At 43.0% G+C, this 17965-nt stretch overlaps 2 protein-coding genes across 10 annotated transcripts; both read left to right on the top strand.

Moving 5' to 3' along the window:
• The first annotated feature begins 50 nt into the window (after positions 1 to 50).
• Positions 51 to 9143, top strand: akt2l (v-akt murine thymoma viral oncogene homolog 2, like). 8 transcript variants are annotated; one of them, XM_087269135.1, is made up of 15 exons: positions 51 to 441; positions 555 to 620; positions 2292 to 2465; positions 2537 to 2665; positions 2860 to 2971; positions 4515 to 4659; positions 4992 to 5123; positions 5417 to 5482; positions 5573 to 5641; positions 6078 to 6200; positions 6687 to 6815; positions 7169 to 7383; positions 7515 to 7602; positions 8468 to 8570; positions 8865 to 9143. In XM_087269135.1, the coding sequence occupies exons 3-15, from the start codon at positions 2420 to 2422 to the stop codon at positions 8942 to 8944; spliced, it is 1437 nt and encodes a 478-aa protein (XP_087125261.1). In that variant the 5' UTR covers positions 51 to 441; positions 555 to 620; positions 2292 to 2419; the 3' UTR covers positions 8945 to 9143.
• A 1757-nt stretch (positions 9144 to 10900) lies between these two features.
• wu:fj39h09 lies at positions 10901 to 17769 on the top strand. 2 transcript variants are annotated; one of them, NM_001446884.1, is made up of 7 exons: positions 10901 to 11053; positions 12074 to 12229; positions 12484 to 12634; positions 12764 to 12964; positions 14671 to 14762; positions 15780 to 15892; positions 16237 to 17769. In NM_001446884.1, exons 1-7 carry the CDS (start codon positions 10970 to 10972, stop codon positions 16475 to 16477), a joined length of 1038 nt encoding a protein of 345 aa, NP_001433813.1. In that variant the 5' UTR covers positions 10901 to 10969; the 3' UTR covers positions 16478 to 17769. The 2 variants fall into 2 exon arrangements, with proteins under 2 accessions (NP_001433813.1, XP_087124825.1); XM_087268699.1 differs by lacking the exons at positions 14671 to 14762; positions 15780 to 15892; positions 16237 to 17769 and adding an exon at positions 13149 to 13319.
• The last annotated feature ends 196 nt before the right edge of the window (positions 17770 to 17965 follow it).

Below are 17965 nucleotides of genomic sequence, written 5' to 3'. Positions count from 1 at the left end.
GCGTTCACGGGGCAGGACCGGCCGCGGTGACGTCACGCGCCGTGAACTCTGAACACGGGTATCTGTCGCGAAAAACGTGCTGAATTTCCACTCGATCCGGATCAAGACGCGATAAATGAAGCGCGACAGCTGTCAGTGTGCTCAGACACAGCATAAGCAGCGGGAGAGATGCTGAATCAGCGGTCTGTGTGCTAAACTACCGCCCGGCGCTCGTAGTAAACAGGTAGTTCGGTAAATCACTAAAACACAGCACAGTTTTCAGCAGTGTTTTTGACTGTCTGCATCAGGAATATCGTGTTGTCATTTCTGAGAAAGAGAGAAAGAATGTGTGTGTGTGTTTGTTTGTGTGTGTGTGTGTGTGTGTGTGTGTGTTCGCTGCGGGAACATTAAAATCAGTTTGACCGCTGAAGCTCAAAGTTCATGTTGTGTTAGTTTGTTCAGGTAAGTTAGCTTAGCTTCTAGACTGACGTTACTTTATTAATGTGTTCATCTGATGTCGGAAACCTCTTCACATACGCGATTCCTTCAGTTTACACTCATATTTATGTTGGCAGTTTACTCCAGCCAGTCGGTTCTGCCATGTCTGTACCATGGTAATACTGTGCTCTTTGAGCATGCAGGTAACGTGATATTCCTTGAAGTATCATGATGCAAGTAAATATGAATCCATGAAGTACATTAATATGCTAATCACCCAGATATGTCCGAGTATCGCTGTGCTGTTACCGTTACTTCTGCTGTTAGGGGTTGTCATCTTTTAAAACTTTATAATTAGGAAATCTGTGATGTGAAAAAATCATTTTAAAACTCAATATAAACTATATAGCTTCTTCATATTAATAATTTATTCAAAAGATACTCAAAAGAAAATGTTAAAGAGCTAATACATTTGCTGACGATAATGAAAACATCTTTTTAAAAATATTTTTTAAGTTTTAAAAAGTTTTAAGAATTTTTTTTTTATTAAGTCAAAAATATCCTGATCAAGCTAAAACAGGAGTTGGAGAACTTGGATGTTCTGATATTTTATTTATATATATATTAAATATATATTCAATTATTGTAAAGCATCCTGTAAAAAAATTAATTATATATATATATATATATATATATATATATATATATATATATATATATATAATGTATTTGCAAAATATATTATTGTGAAGCATCCTGTAAAAAAAAAAAATTATATATATATATATATATATATATATATATATATATATATATATATATATATATATATATATATATATTTAGTTATTTATTTATTTTTTATTTTTTTTTTTACAGGATGCTTTACAATAATATATTTTGCAGATAAATTTTTTTGCAATTTTTCACATGAATATAAATGTATTATCTTCATATTTCTAAAGATGTTCAGTGACTATATTATTTAATAAATCAGTTGTTTGGTAAATATAAAATATTTTGAATGTAAAATGTAAAATATATGACCTATATTCACTGAGAAATGGATAAAAGTATTCATTTTCAAAATGGGGTGTACTCAATTATGCTGAGCACTGTACACTCACCGGCCACTTTATTAGGTACACCTGTCCAACTGCTTGTTAACGCAAATTTCTAATCAGCCAATCGCACACACTTATGTAGATGTAATGAGTTTGTTGTAGCTGTAATTTTATTTGTTTTTAAGAACAAATTTGAGATCTTTTTGTCAAGAATTCATCTTAAGATATTTCTCAACTTATTTCTTAAAGTCAGCATGAAATCAAGATATACTCTTCTTCTTTATAGATGTATACAGCAGCTCTGTCTCTGTGCACTTTATTATTTTTTGTACAAAATTATTTGCTCATATAAACTTTAATCAAATATCAAAACCTTTTCTCTTCTTCACAGTGTGGTTTATTTATAAAGTAATATCGAGAGGATCATGTGCTTACGATTGAACACAGCTGTTACCGCAGTAGCTCTGTATATTTGCATCAATCAGATGAAAACCGGCACACTATAAACTACCAGAGCTTTCCACTCCAGTCAGCTTCGTCTTGACGAATCCCCCTTCACCTATAGGGCGGCATGGTGGCCCAGTGGTTAACACTGTTGCCTCACAGCAAGAACGCCACTGATTCAACTCTCTCCGAGCCGATCAGTGTTTCTGTGGAGTTTGCATGTTCTCCCCGTGTTGGTGTGGGTTTCCTCCGGGTGCTCCGGTTTCCCCCACAGTCCAAACACATGCGCTATAGGGGAACTGATCAACTACACTGGCACTAGTGTATGAGTGTGTGTGTATGAATGTGTGTATGTGTGTTTCCCAGTATTGGGTTGCAGCTGGAAGGGCATGATTAAAATATCAGTGTCCCTTTTAAATGTGTGTGTGTGTGATGCGCTGGTGTGTCCGCAGGAGTAGCTGAAGGCTGTCAATCACTCTGAAGCTCCGCCCATCATGACAGAGCTCAGTGTGGTGAAGGAGGGCTGGCTCCTTAAGAGAGGTACGGCAGAGTGTGTGTCCTGTGTGATACATGCTGCTCCACTTACCTGTGTGTGTGTGTGTGTGTGACAGGTGAGTACATCAAGACATGGAGGCCGCGGTACTTCATCCTGAAGAGTGACGGCTCCTTCATCGGCTACAAGGAGAAGCCGGAGCTGACGGACCAGAGCTGTGCACCGCTCAACAACTTCTCTGTGGAGGGTCAGCTCTGTGTGTGTGTGTGTGTGTGTGTGTGTGTGAGAAATGTCTGTGTGTGTGCAGCGAGTGTGTCAGTAAAGTGTGTGTGCGTGCAATGAGATTGAGTGTGAATGAAGTGTCTGTACAGTGAATGAAGCCTGTGTGTGAGTGTGAGTGTGTGTTTGCGCTTGTGAGTTAAGTGTGTGTGTGTGTTGTAGAGTGTCAGCTGATGAAGACGGAGCGTCCGCGGCCGAACACCTTCATGATCCGCTGCCTGCAGTGGACCACCGTCATTGAGCGCACCTTCCATGTGGACAGCAGTGACGAGAGGTGACCACACACACACACACACACACACACACACACACACACACACACACACACTCACTATGCTCCCATCACACACATTAATAACACACACACACACACACACTTCACTCCTACACGTCCCTAACACACTCACACACACATCATTCACAAACACACACACACACACACACACACACACTCCGCTCCCATACATCACTAACACACTCACACATACTCCATCCACACTAATACACACACACAAACACACACACACAATCACACACACCAATAACACATACTTACGCCCTCACACACATCAATAACAAACACACACACACTTCACTCCCACACGTCCCTAACACACCCTCACACACATCAATAACAAACACACACACACACTTCACTCCCACTAGTCCCTAACACACTCACACACACATCATTCACAAATACACACACACACACACACCTGCAAACTTCACTCCCAGACGTTCCACACACACTTCATTTACACACACACTTCACTCCCGCATGTCAGTATCACACTCACACACACACTTCCTTCACAAACACACACACGCACACACACTTCACTCGCGCATGTCAGTAACACACTCACACACACTTCATTCACACTTATACACACACTCACACACACTTCATTCACACTTATACACACACTCAGACACACTTCACTCCCACATGTCAGTAACACACTCACACACACTACATTCACACACACACGCACACACACACACACACTTCACTCCCGCATGTCAGTAACGCACTTACACACATTTTATTTATTCACACTTATACACACATTTCACTCCCACGCATACCTAACACACTTGCACACATACTTCATTCACACACACACACACACACACACACACACACACACACACACACACACACACACACACACACATTACTTCCACACGCCACGAAAACCCTCCCACACACTTCATTAACATACTCACACTCCCTCTCTCACAGACACAAAACACTTGCACACACACTTCACTTCCACACGTCACTAACACACTCACAAACACTTCATTCACACTCGTGCACACACACATTACACTCGTTACCAAACAACGCATTCGCTAACACCCTAACACTTGCTCACACACACAAAACCTGCACTCTCATTCACTCACACACACACACACACACTTCAGTCCCACCTGTCACTAACACACTTGCACAAAGTTCATTCACACGGTCACACTCACTCACACACACACACACACACATACACACACCACACTCACTAACATGCATACTCGCACTCTCTCACACACACACACACACACACATACACATATCACTCATACAATTCAACACACACATCACACACTTCACTTCCACACGTCACTAACACACTCACACAGGCTTCATACACAAGACTTGTGCACTCGCACTTGTTTACACACACACAAACAACCGACACTTGCACACACACATACACACACACTTCAGTCCCACACGTCACTAACACACACTGATTCTCACACTCTGATGAGCCGGTTAATCAGCGACACGTTCGCCGCGTCTGCAGGGACGAGTGGATGCGAGCAATCCAGATGGTGGCCAATGGGCTGCAGGCGCGGGATGTGGACGAGCCAATGGAGATCAAGTACAGCTCTCCCAGTGACGCTCTGGAGGACATGGAGATGTGTCTGTCCAAATCCAGCTCCAGAGTGGTACGTGCGTCTGCTGTAGGGTTGCAGGATACTGGAATTCGGTTCTTAAACAGCGCTGATTGGTCATTGTGTTCACATGCTCAACAGAAATGACTGTGATTGGCTGAGAAGGTCATCAGTTCACCAATCTCACCGCTGTTGACTGAGTGTAACCACAGATACAGGGACACTGAAGCGTTTTAAAGCCGAGATTCATCAGTGGATCACTCGTATGTCAGCTTATAGACAAAGCAGCTGATCCACGAGACTGTGAAACGCTCCAGTGTCCCCGTATCTGTGATGATGATGATGATGATGATGCTGTTGGTTTGATGATGCTGTGCTGCTTTCAGACGATGAATGACTTTGATTACCTGAAGCTGCTGGGGAAGGGCACGTTTGGGAAGGTGATTCTGGTGCGGGAGAAGGCCTCTGGGATGTACTACGCCATGAAGATCCTGCGCAAGGAAGTGATCATCGCGAAGGTCACACACTCCTCACTAATACACACACACACATCATCTGACTGGAGACCATTACAGACACACCACGATTCAACAAACTGAATATGCCACACCTTCTACATGAAGAGCCAATCAGAAGCTGGCAAAGTTCAAAGCATGCCGTTTACCTGCGTTTCATTCTTTACCTCGTGTGTGTGTGTGTGTGTGTGTGTGTGTGTGTGTGTGTGTGTGTGTGTGTGTGTGTGTGTGTGTGTGTGTGTGTGTGTGTGTGTGTGTGTGTGTGTGTGTGTGTGTGTGTGTGTGTGTACTTGCAGGATGAAGTGGCGCACACAGTCACAGAGAGTCGAGTGCTGCAGAACACTAGACACCCCTTCCTTACGGTCAGCTGTGTGTGTGTGTGTGTGTGTGTGTGTGTGTCAGGTGTCTCTGTGTGACACACTCCTTCATTCTGTCATGTGTTTGTGTCGCAGACCCTCAAATACGCCTTCCAGACTCATGACCGTCTGTGTTTCGTGATGGAGTACGCCAACGGTGGAGAGGTACATCATGCTGGCTTCACACTAACAATTTTCTGTGTGTGTGTGTGTGTGTGTGTGTGTGTGAGTATTTTTGTTTATATGAGTGTATGAGAGTGTTTGTGTTTATGTATGTGTGTGTGTGTATTTGTGTTTTTGATGGTTTCTGTTTATATGAGTGTGTTTGTGTATTTGTGCATGTGTGTGTGTGTATTTGTGTGTGTGCGTGTGTGTGTGTGCATGTGTGTGTATTTGTGTGTGTGTGTGTGCATGTGTGCATGTGTGTGTATTTGTGTGTGTATTTGTGTGTGCGTGTGTGCGTGTGTGAGTGTGTGTGTGTGTGTGTGTATTTGTGTATTTGTGTGTGTGTGTGCGCGTGTGTATTTGTGTCTCTGAAAATCTGTTTATATAAGTGTCTGAGATTGTGTGTGTGTGTGTGTGTGTGTGTGTGCGCGCGCAGCTATTCTTCCATCTGTCTCGTGAGCGTGTGTTCTCTGAGGATAGAGCTCGCTTCTACGGCGCTGAGATCGTCTCTGCTCTGGACTATCTGCACTCACAGAACGTGGTCTACAGAGACCTGAAGGTGAAACACACACACACACACACACACACACACCCCTTCTCGCCTCTCGTTCTGCCTCTCAGTCTGCTTTGGTCATTTGCTCATCTCATATGATTCAGTTTGTTACTGATTCAATTTGGTGCTGATTCAGTTTAGTGCTGATTCAGTTCATTGAGATGTTGATTCAGTTCAGTGAAATGTTGGTTCAGTGAGGATTCATTTCAGTTAGATGATGGTTTAGCATTGATTCAGTTCAGTGTTGGTTCAGTTCAGTGCCGATTCAGTTCGGTGCTGATTCAGTTCAGTGTTGATTCAGTTCAGTGCCAATTCAGTTCGGTGCTGATTCAGTTCAGTGTTGATTCAGTTCGGTGCTGATTCAGTTCAGTGTTGATTCAGTTCGGTGCTGATTCAGTTCAGTGTTGATTCAGTTCAGTGTTGGTTCAGTTCAGTGTTGATTCAGTTCAGTGTTGATTCAGTTGCTGATAATGCTGTTCTCTGTTGCCTCAGCTGGAGAACCTCATGCTGGATAATGACGGACACATTAAAATCACAGACTTCGGTCTCTGTAAAGAGGGAATCACAGACGAGGCCACCATGAGGACCTTCTGCGGGACCCCAGAATACCTTGCGCCGGAGGTACTGAACACACACAAACACACTCAGATGGACGCAGAGGTCCATCATGGAGTCAGGATGATGCATTCAGTTCATTAAATCTATCTAAACGATACGGTGTTTGAGCTGCTCAGCAACTGTAGACATCTGTGGAGATCCAGGATCCACCGTCTGAGTGATGGAGGACGAGTCCAGCTGTCCTTTCTGAACACACTCTAAACATGTTTCCAGCATCATCAACAACATTTCAATGGATTTTCTTCTGATTACTGTTGTGTGTGCGTGTTTGTGTGTGTGTGTTTGTGTGTGCGTGCATGCATGTTTGTGTGTGTGTGTGTGTGCGTGCGTGCATGCGTGTGTGTGTGTTGGTGCAGGTGCTGGAGGACAATGATTACGGCCGTGCGGTGGACTGGTGGGGTCTGGGTGTGGTGATGTATGAGATGATGTGTGGCCGTCTGCCGTTCTACAGTCAAGACCACGAGCGTCTGTTCGAGCAGATCGTGATGGAGGAGATCCGCTTCCCCCGCAGCCTGAGCACACACGCCAGAGCACTGCTGACCGGCCTGCTGAGGAAAGAGCCCAAGCAGAGGTACACACACACACACACACACACACACACACACACACTGTAACTAGTAAACTGTGCGATCTTTAAATAAAACATGTGTATGTCAGATATTTATAATTAGATATGTGTGTAAAATGCTCTGTTTCCCCCAGGCTCGGCGGAGGCCCAGATGATGCCAGAGATGTGATGATGCACAAGTTCTTCAGCGGCGTTCAGTGGGACGATGTGCTGCAGAAGAAGGTGAATAACAACAAGAAGAAACAGCATCACCACATACAGATCAAGACAGAACTATCAGCCCTCCTGTGCAGCTTTTCATTATTTCCCAAGAGTCTTAATGCAGAGGAGATTTCAACACATCTCTGATCAGAACAGTGTTCATAACTCATCTCTGATAGCTGATGTGTTTCCTCTTCTCCATGATGACAGTAAATAATATTAGACTAGATATTCTTCAAGACACTAGTGTTCAGCTTACAGTGGCATGTAAAGGCTTCACTAGGGTAATTAGGGTAAAGTTAGGGTAATTAGGCAAGTCATTGTAGAACAGTGGTTTGTTCTGGAGACGATTTAAAACAACAATATGCAGGACGCTGACCCTTCAGGATCGAGATTTGAACAAAACCAAAGCTAACAGCATCTCAGTTTTAAACGTAGTATACTGCCTGAAACACACACACACACACACACACCAAACTATTAACAAACAAACAAACAGTCCAACTGCTTACCAACTGTTTAAGCAAACAAGCCAAAACTCCTTGTGTAAGTTGGACACCTAGTGGTTGAACTGGGTATTGCACTCCTGCTTCAAATCACATGCAAGCGCAGGTTGCCAGATTGAGGACACCAACAGGAGTGTGCCTGACTGCCGAGCCTCAAGGCTGATTCAAACCGTGTTCTGAATAGAACGGGGCACACGACAGAAGGATTTTTTGTCCTAACTAACAGCTGAAATGGATATATTAGAAACAGCTTCTATTTCTCACAGACTTTTCTATTTCTCTGACTGTGTGTGTGTGTGTGTGTGTGTGTGTGTGTGTGTGTGTGTGTGTGTGTGTGTGTGTGTGTGTGTGTGTGTGTGTGTGTTTCTGTGTGTCTTCAGCTGCTGCCGCCCTTTAAACCGCAGGTGACGTCAGAGACGGACACACGCTACTTTGATGATGAGTTCACTGCGCAGAGCATCACTGTGACCCCTCCAGACAAGCGTGAGTGTGTGTGTGTGTGTGTGTGTACTCAATCTCCGTCCTGATTTCTTCTGTCTCATGTCTTAACTATAATTATACAAACTAAAAGACTTTTAAAACGTGTAAAAGACGATAAAATACAGTCGAATTTAAAAACAAAGTGCTCATGGAAGCCTAATGGATCAAACTTGACACGCACTCAGCCTGTTTCATACAGTACAAGTACAGTATAAATGTTTATTTGTGTGTGTTTGTGTGTGTGTGTGTGTGTGTGTGTGTGCGTGTGCGTGTGTGTGTGTGTGTGTGTGTTTTCAGTGAGCTGTCAGGACGTGGAGGAGTCTGGGCCGATCGCACATTTCCCTCAGTTCTCCTACTCCGCCAGCGTCCGAGAGTGACGCCTCATCCCCAGGACCTCCTATTATGCATCATGATGGATTCCCATAATGCACTGCACTCTGAGGGAAGCATAAAGTTGGATGTGTGTTGTGTTTAAACGCTGCCGAACACAGCGCTGTCAATAATCAGCAGGAAAACTCTTTCTGTCAGGATCACAGTCAGACATGGGCAGGTATTAAAGACTATCAGCTGCTGTCAGACTCCGCCTCTTCCTGCACACGCACAACTACACTGTGTGTTAGGGATACAGTACATCCAGTGCAGATTATTACACGGCTGTCAGGAATACTGAACTCTGAGTGGCCAGTCTGCACTTACTAGATCTGTAATTCCCAGATAACAACTGCTAAATAACACAGACTCATGCAGGAACTGAGAATCACCATCAGAGTGTACGTTCATGACACTAGATGGAGACAAACAGTCAGAAACAGCTGATGGAGTATACACTAACCTGCGCATTATTCAGACACTAGATGGAGACAAACAGTCAGAAACACAACAGAAACTAAAACAGCTAATGGAGTATACACTAACCTGCACATTATTCAGACACTAGATGGAGACACACAGTCAGAAACAGCTGATGGAGTATACACTAACCTGCATATTATTCACACACTAGATGGCGCCAAACAGTCAAAAACACAACAGAAACTAAAACAGCTGATGGAGTATACACTAACTTGCGCATTATTCAGACACTAGATGGAGATAAACATTCAAAAAGCACAGTGTGACAGACAAGCAAATACATATGAATGTGTATGTGAGTATATTTACATTTAAATTTAGTCATTTAGCAGACGCTTTTATCCAAAGCGACTTACAAATGAGGACAAGGAAGCAATTTACACAACTATAAGAGCAACAATGAATAAGCGCTGTTGGCAAGTTTTATGTGTGTAAAGTCTAAGAAGGAAAGCATTAGTAATGTAAGAATTTATTTATTTATTATTTTATTTATTATTTTTTTTTAATATGGAGTGTATTACTGACAATGATTCTCAGTACACAGATGAACCGGTGTTATTCAGCAGTTGCCATCTGGGAATAACAGTCCTTGGAATGTAGCGACTGACCAATCAGAATCCAGTATTCCAGTCAGCCGTGTAATAAATAAATGTGAACCACTATTATTAAAAAAACATTTGTCAAATTAGTGTACTAAAATAACTCAAACTCAATGAAAGAGCAGAATATGGAGTTTTAAAAAACATCTATATTTTTAATAACACATTTCAAATGAAAACTTCTTTAAACTCTTTATGTCAAATCAGATTTTCTCAGTGACACTGATTTGCACGCATGAGCTTTTGGCCAATCAGGTGACATATGCAAATGCATATTTTTCCATGATAAATGATCCTCACAGACTCTAAGGGCCAGTGTGATTTGGATCACATTTATGCACGTACATCTTTCATAGTTCGTGTAATTAAAGCGACAGTTCACTTTACAAAAAAAATATACAACATTTTTTTAATTCACACTGAATTGTTTGCAGTCCTTTATGCATTTGTTTTCTCTGCTGAACATAAAAGAAGATATGTTAAAGAATGTTCAAAAACCTGTAACCATTGACTTCTAAAGTAGTAAAAACAAATACTGGAAGTCAAAGGTTACAGGTTTCCTTAATGTTTAAAACATCTTTTGTTTTCAGCAGAGTATAGAAACTCAAACAGGTTTAAACAAGTGAAGAGAGAGTAAATATTGACAGAATTCACATCTCTTTACCCTTGTAAAACTAATCTATCATGTTATGCATTAATATCTAAGGCCTCTAACTTTATTCCACTTAAACACCATGATATCAGCTAAATGACTACATCTTTATAAATAAACACAGAAATAAATGACTTGAGGTAAACGCGTCTGATTGAGAAGCAGCGATGACAGATTTCTCCGCCCACCTGACCTCACCGCTGTCAGTGTGGACCAATGAGAGAGCGAGCGGAGTGGCGGTCATGTGATGAAAACAGGAAGCGCCGATTTTTGGTTATCGATCATCTTCATCGATCTCTATGAGGAGGCGCAGTTTCTGCTGTATCTTTGCTGGGATCATGGTTCTGCTCTTCATCATCTTCATCTGCACATTCAGCTCTCACGTGAGTCTCATCGATCAATCCACCGATTAATGATCCGCGCTGCCTGAGAGAGTCACAAACATCAACACTCGTATCAGGCTGACAGTGATTAGCAGACCGTGGTACATGTCTGATAACAGGGTGTTTTACTGTGGTACACTAATATCAGGCTGACAGTGTTTAGCAGACCGCTTTAAACCGCGGTACATGCCTCTTTTACTGTAGTAACGTTACTATAATATCAGTCTGACACAGCGATTAGCATACAGCTTATAACAGTTAAATACTGCAGTACAGTTCTGATAACAGGGTGTTTTACTATGGTACAGTAATAATATCAGGCTGACAGTGGTTAGCAGACCGCTGATACCACGGTACATGTCTCTTTTACTGTGGTACAGTAATATCAGTCTGATACAGTGATTAGCATACAGCTTTAATCAGGTAAATAATGTGGTACATGTCTTAAAAACACGGTGTTTTATTGTGGTAGCATTACACAAATATCAGTCTGACTGTGATTAGTATACCACCTGATTAAATACCGTAGTACATGTCCGAAAACAGGGTGTTTTACTGAGGTGTTATTATGGAAGACACATCAGCAGACTGTAGGAGAGCTATAGTGCATTACCATGGTGTTCAGGCTGATGCTGAAACATTCTAGGATGAGATCCAGGCAGTCTGAGAGTTACAGTATTTCAAATCATGGTTTTATTTGAAGATACTAAAGGATAATCAATAAACAGGTTTGCTTAAACGACATTAAATGTATATTATAAGTACATAATATTCATATTCATATGCATTTTTAGATATTAATTTTATGCATTTAAAAATCTAAATAATTTCAGCAATGTTTCATATATAGAGTTGAAAGCAGAAGTTTACATGCATTTTGTTTAAATGTCTGAATCTTACTAAACGCTTCCTCTTTTAGCTCAGTTGGGATGATTTATATTTGTTAAATGCTGCAGTAATGACTCTGATATATATTCAGCTCTGCAGCTGTTTGAGTGTGTGAGTGTGTGCTGTTCTCAGGTCAGTGTGGCGTGGAGATCTCAGACTGAGTTCAGTGTTTCTGGACGAGCGCTCTACAAACTGGACCTGTCCTGGCCCAAGTACCCAGAGTTCTTCACTGGACAGGTGTTTGCGGTGGCCGTCAATCATCTGGCGGGGCTGGTGTACGTGGCGCAGGTCAGCATGATTCTTGGTTCATTACAAGTTTATTACAAGACAGGTCTAAACTGGGGTGGGGGGGGATTCACTCTGCAATTATTATTGGATGTGAAAAATCTACACTCACCGGCCACTTTATTAGGTACACCTCACTAGTAGCAGGTCGGACCCCCTCTTGTCTTCAGAACTGCCGTAATCCTTCATGGCAGAGATTCAACAAGCGTGTGTGTGTGTGTGTGTGTGTGTGTGTGTGTGTGTGAGTGTGTGTTCAGAGAGGTGAGAATGTCCCTAAAGTGTTAGTGTTCAGCACAGACGGAGAGTTTCTTCAGGCCTGGAACTCCAGCACTCTGGAAATGCCTCATGGAATCTTCCTGGCCGATGCGTCCACCGAGCCCACACTCTGGGTCACCGATGTGGGGAACGGTGGGTGTGTGTGTGTGTGTCAGTGTTGGATGTTTATTGTTACAAAGCCACTAGTTACTCTAAGTAAATGACCTTTCTGTGTGTGTGTGTGTGTGTGTGTGTGTGTGTGTGTGTGTGTGTGTGTTGCAGGGCCGTTCGGGCACACTGTAAAGCAGTACTCTCCATCTGGGAAGCTGCTGCAGGTTTTGGGAACTCCAGGTACAGCAGGATCGTCTCTCAGTCCGCTTCAGTTCGATCAGCCGGCAGAGATATTCGTCCACAGCTCTGGAGAAATCTACATCGTGGACGGAGACGGAGGAATGAATAACCGCCTCATCAAACTCTCCAAAGGTGACACTAACTAAAATATGAATCATTTATTAAAACATGCCGGTTTACCTTAAGTTAGGAGTGAGTGGTGTGACCAAGTTCAGATTTAGGGATTGAGTGATTTAATTTCCTCAGTGCTGTGATCCTCATTGTGGCGTTTTGGTGACTGTCCCTTTAAATGCAAATGAGATTGTGCTCTTTTCAGAAGAGGGCGGAGCTACAGACAGCTGTGCGTCAGCATAACAACAGATGTAAAACAGCACTGGTGTTCTCAGGCCACCAAAAAAACATGTTTAGAGCCAGGTGCAAAGAACGATTTTGGTTCATATAGCTGATATTACCCTTCATGACAGCTGTGAGGGGGTGAATTTCTTTATAACTCGTGCGTTTCATTTATATTAGGTCTGCATAATTAAGGGTGTGGCCACTTGAGTGACACCTAGGTCTCGCTGGTCGTCGTCACCTCAGCTGATTCCGGCTGATTAGCTGCTGAACTCGGCATATTCATTGTGTTTTTGTGTTGTTGTTGTATGTGGCTTTACACAGTCAGTCGCCTTTTGGAATTATTTCCTACAATTTTCAGATGATATAGCATGCTGTGTGCACTAAACTGGGCTCAAACCATTCACGTGGCCTCCATTTCCCAGCTGAGTGAAGTTATATACTCATACACCTTCTCTATAAGTGTGTTTGTTTTATTTAAGATCATTTATAATGTTCTTTAGAGCTGTAATGCGCTCCAGAATCTGACAGATTGATGAGCTGTGGGCTCTAGATCAGTCATCTGAAGTGTTGTCAGACAGTGTTCTGCTGGAGTTCATCAATAGTCCTGCATTTACTAACACACACACTATATCTGAAGTGTTTGGAAGTAATTCAAAAAACCTATGGGTGACTTCACGGGTACTACATCTATATCTTTTACAGTCTATGGTTTAAACCCCACGTAACAGTGAGTTCTGCATAATAGGTGGCTTTTAAAGGGGTCGTTCACCCAAAACTGAACATGTCCTGTTAGGTTACTCACCCTCAGCTCATCTACGATGTAGATCTATTTCCTCCAGGCTGTGGATTAAAGCTAATAATATTATAAATAATATTACATTTCTAACACTAGCTAATAATTTTGCTTCAAAAGACGTTTCCAGTGGACATTTTTGTAAACATTACAGGTGTTTGGGTTTCCCTCTAGTGTTAGCATGTGACACTGCATTCAGAGACTGACTGAAAGAGAACAAGGAGTCCGTCTACATATAACAGCAACACAAACATCACTCAGACAGAAGTGAGGGCTGAACAGGGAACAGCTGTATGCTAAACCAACAGTGAAGCGGAACACAGACGGCTGAGCAGGGGGAACAGCACTACAGCATGTTGACTTTAATACCGGACGAGCCGGAGCAGCCATTGTGGCTCCAGACGTGCGCTCTCATTCACTGCCCTTCAGTTTTAGACAGTATTAGAGCTCGTTCTGCTGCTTGATGAGGAAAACTGCTGTTGTCCAGCTATAATATTACTCTTTTGTGTGTATAGTTGTGAACACACTTGTTTGTAGAGCGAGTCGTTTGACTGTTTGTTATTCCAACTGATTTCTTCTGCAGGCGACTGAATCAGAAGTACTAAACCAATCACAGATATAAGCACACTTCCACATCGCAGAATAAGCTCAATAAGGGCTTTACTAATGACAGTGTTTGTGTGTGTGTGTGTGTGTGTGTGTGTCTCAGATCTGCAGGTGCTGTGGATGCATGGAGAGAAGGGTCAGGGTCTGGCTCAGTTCTACATCCCTCACAGTGTGGCGGTGGACAGCTCTCAGAGGGTGTGTGTGTGTGTGTGTGTGTGTGTGTGTGTGTGTGTGTGTCTGCTCATTCTGCTGCAGCTCTCATCGACTAATCTACTGTTGACTGTAATGTGTGTGTGCGTGTGTTTCTGTGTGTGTACATATGTGTATTGTGTTGAATTGTGTGTGTGTGAGTGCGTGTGTGTGTGTGTGTGTGTGTGTGTGCACAATGTGTGATTGTGCTTGTGTCTGAATTATCTGTGTTTGTGTGTGTGCGCACATGCTTAATGGGTGTGTGCATGCATGTCTGTGCACTTTGATGTGTGTGTGTGTGTTTTGTATGTGTGTGTGTGTGTGTGTGTGTGTGTGTGTGTGTTTTGTGTGTATTGTGTGTGTGTGTTTGTGTGTGTGTTTGTGTGCATGAATTTTTGTGTGTATGTGTATTGTTTGTGCATGCCTGTGTGTGTGTGTGTGTGTGTGTGTGTGTGTGTGTCTCTCTGTGTGCATGCATGTGTTTTTAGCATGTATTGTGTGTGTGTGTGTGTGTGTGTGTGTGTGTTCCTGTGTGTATATGTGTGGGCGTGTGTGTGTATCCTTAATTGTGTATAAGTGTATTATGCGTGTGTGTGTGTGTGTGTGCGCATAAGTGTATTGGGTGTGTGTGTACATGCATGTCTGTATTATTTGTGTTTTTTAGCATGTATTGCGCGCGCGTGTGTGCGTGCGTTTGTGTGCATGTGTGTGTGTGTGTGCATGAGTTTCTGTGAGTTTGGGTGTGAGTTTGGGTTTGTGTGTGCGCACCCTTGATTGTGCATAAGTGTGTGTGTGTGTAGTTCTATATATGTTTTATGCCTGTTTTTTACTAAGTGTGTGTGTCTATATATGTATTATGTGTGTTTTTTAGTAAGTAAGTAAGTGTGTGTGTGTGTGTGTGTGTGTGTGTGTGTGTGTGTGTGTGTGTGTGTGTGTGTGTGTGTGTGTGTGTGTGTGTGTGTGTGTGTGTGTGTGTGTGTGTGTGTGTGTGTGTGTGTGTGTGTGTGTGTGTGTGTGTGTCAGGTGTGGGTGGCTGACAGAGGGAACAAGCGTATCCAGGTGTTTAACTCCGTGACGGGGGATTGGCTGGGCTCGTGGGGCAGCTGCTTTAAAGAGGACGCGCCGTACTCCGTCAGGTACCCCAGTACACACACACACACACACACACACACACACACACACACACACACACTCACCCCATAATTAAAAGGATAGTTCACGCAAAACTGAATGTCCTGTCATCATTTCCTCATCCAACACTTGTCCAAACCTTTATGAGTTTCTTTCTTATGAGTTGATATTTTCCTGGAAATCGGTAACCATTGACTTCTGTAGCGTTCGTTTTTTCTACAATGGAAGTCAATGGTTACAGGATTTCAGCATTGTTCTAACAAAAGAAAGCAGCTCATCAGGGTTCCACACCTCTCCATGGAGAGTAATTGGAGTAGATGCTCATGTAATGTTCATGTTCAACACACAGACTCACTCCTGATCAGAAGTACCTGGTCGTGGCTCAGCTGAACACTAATCAGGTGACGCTGCTGGAGGCTCCACCAGTGGGCATCATCGGTCAGTGTCAGGTGATCAGCTCCATCCACCTGCCCGAGGACGTCAAACCACACCTGGTGGAGCTGGACCTGAAGAGCGCAGCGCTGTACGTGGCAGAGATCGGGGCCAATCAGGCGCAGAGGTTCATCCCGCTGACAACCAGCAGCGTGTAGATGCTCAGAGCTACAGCAGAGAGAAGAGCTGATGAGAAGATCCAGACGCTTCATCTGTCCGCAACACTGAGCTCATCTGCACTCTCAACACAATCACAATCAGACATAGCTCCTGGAGTTCAGATGGTTATCAGAGCATTAAAGGGGCAGAGTAATTGTGGGTTGCTGCACTGTGTTTGGTGTTTGTGTTTACGACTCGTGACTCAGTCCTGTGTTTTTAATGTCTATCAGATTCTATATGATCATAATTTAAGCTCGGTGAATGGTGTTTACATGTGTTCTTGTCCTCTCGAATGTCAATTTCTCATGATTTGAATGATTTTTGGGGCCAATGGCGTAGCTCAAAATGTGCAGGGATCACTGACGGGGCCCCCTGGTGAAGTGATCACAAACTGCGGAGCAGGTCCACTGTTTGGGGTGTCACGGTGGCGCAGTGGGTTGAACAGTCAATGGGTTGCAGCTGAAAGGGCATCCACTGTGTAAAACATATGCTGGAATAGTTGGCGGTTCATTCCGCTGTGGTGACCCCTGATTAATAAAGAGACCAAGCCGAAAGAAAATGAATGAATGAACGATGCTTGTGTGTGTTTATGAGGACACTGATTTGTACATCATGGGTATGATCTAGGTCAGGGGTGCCCAAACTTGCTCCTGGAGGCTCAGTGTGCTGGATATTTCAGTTCCAACCTCAATTAAACACACCTGAACCAGTTAACCAAGCTCCTTCTAGGTAAACTAAAACTTCCAGGCAGGTGTGTTGAAGGAAGTTGGAGCTAAACTACGCAGGACACGAGCCCTCCAGGACTGAGTTTGGACACCCCTGACCTCAGTTTTACAACATTGAGGTGGTTTATGAGGACATGTTTTGTGTCTTCATAATTCAGGACTGTTAAAATCATAACTGGGGTTTTTTCTATTCATATTTTGCTCAGTTTTCAGGGAGGGTTGGGTTTAACCCCATAATATAATCAGTTTTACAGTATAAAATACACTATGGCTTTGGAGAGCCCTCTTAAACCACCATTATCCACATGTGTGTGTGTGTTCTGTGAAGAACTGTTCATATCCTGCAATGTGCCATGATGACTTTACTATCATTTGAATAGTTTGATTCTCTCATTGATGTACAGTGTCGCTGTGCTCAGATCAGTCATTATTATGATCAGTGATTGTGGTGTAAGTCAGATCGTATAACTGAAACGCATGCGAGGTTTACATCCAGTAAACAGTGTTGATGTGGAAAGTGTTCATCACTCCTGAATTGTATGTGGTGTAAATAAAGACATTTGGGTATTTGAGTCTGTATGTGTGATTTATCCCAGAATTAATAAGCTTTATTAGCATTCAGCTACACTGTCAGCTTGTCCTGGATACACTATAGAAATGACGAATGAAAGCTGAAGGTTAAATGAAACGCACATGAACCAAAATATGAAGTGTGTCATCTCCTGTCAATCTGACAACGCGCATACACAAAACAATGAAGAG

This window comes from Danio rerio, chromosome 10 (assembly GCF_052040795.2).
Source record: "Danio rerio strain M-AB ecotype USA chromosome 10, GRCz13ab, whole genome shotgun sequence".
In the NCBI taxonomy this organism is placed as follows: domain Eukaryota; kingdom Metazoa; phylum Chordata; class Actinopteri; order Cypriniformes; family Danionidae; genus Danio; species Danio rerio.
Note: the sequence above shows the minus strand (reverse complement) of the source record. Positions and strands in the feature narration are given on the sequence as shown.

What these genes read in the sequence shown, in the direction of transcription:
- wu:fj39h09 (NM_001446884.1), top strand. Translation starts at nt 10,970, where the DNA reads ATGAGGAGGCGCAGTTTCTGCTGTATCTTTGCTGGGATCATGGTTCTG. An exon ending in TCTGCACATTCAGCTCTCAC is followed by an intron (nt 11,054 to 12,073) that starts GTGAGTCTCATC and finishes TGCTGTTCTCAG; the next exon opens with GTCAGTGTGGCGTGGAGATC. An exon ending in GGCTGGTGTACGTGGCGCAG is followed by an intron (nt 12,230 to 12,483) that starts GTCAGCATGATT and finishes GTGTGTGTTCAG; the next exon opens with AGAGGTGAGAATGTCCCTAA.
- akt2l (XM_087269131.1), top strand. Translation starts at nt 2,420, where the DNA reads ATGACAGAGCTCAGTGTGGTGAAGGAGGGCTGGCTCCTTAAGAGAG. An exon ending in CCAAATCCAGCTCCAGAGTG is followed by an intron (nt 4,660 to 4,991) that starts GTACGTGCGTCT and finishes TGCTGCTTTCAG; the next exon opens with ACGATGAATGACTTTGATTA. An exon ending in TGTGACCCCTCCAGACAAGC is followed by an intron (nt 8,571 to 8,864) that starts GTGAGTGTGTGT and finishes GTGTGTTTTCAG; the next exon opens with TGAGCTGTCAGGACGTGGAG.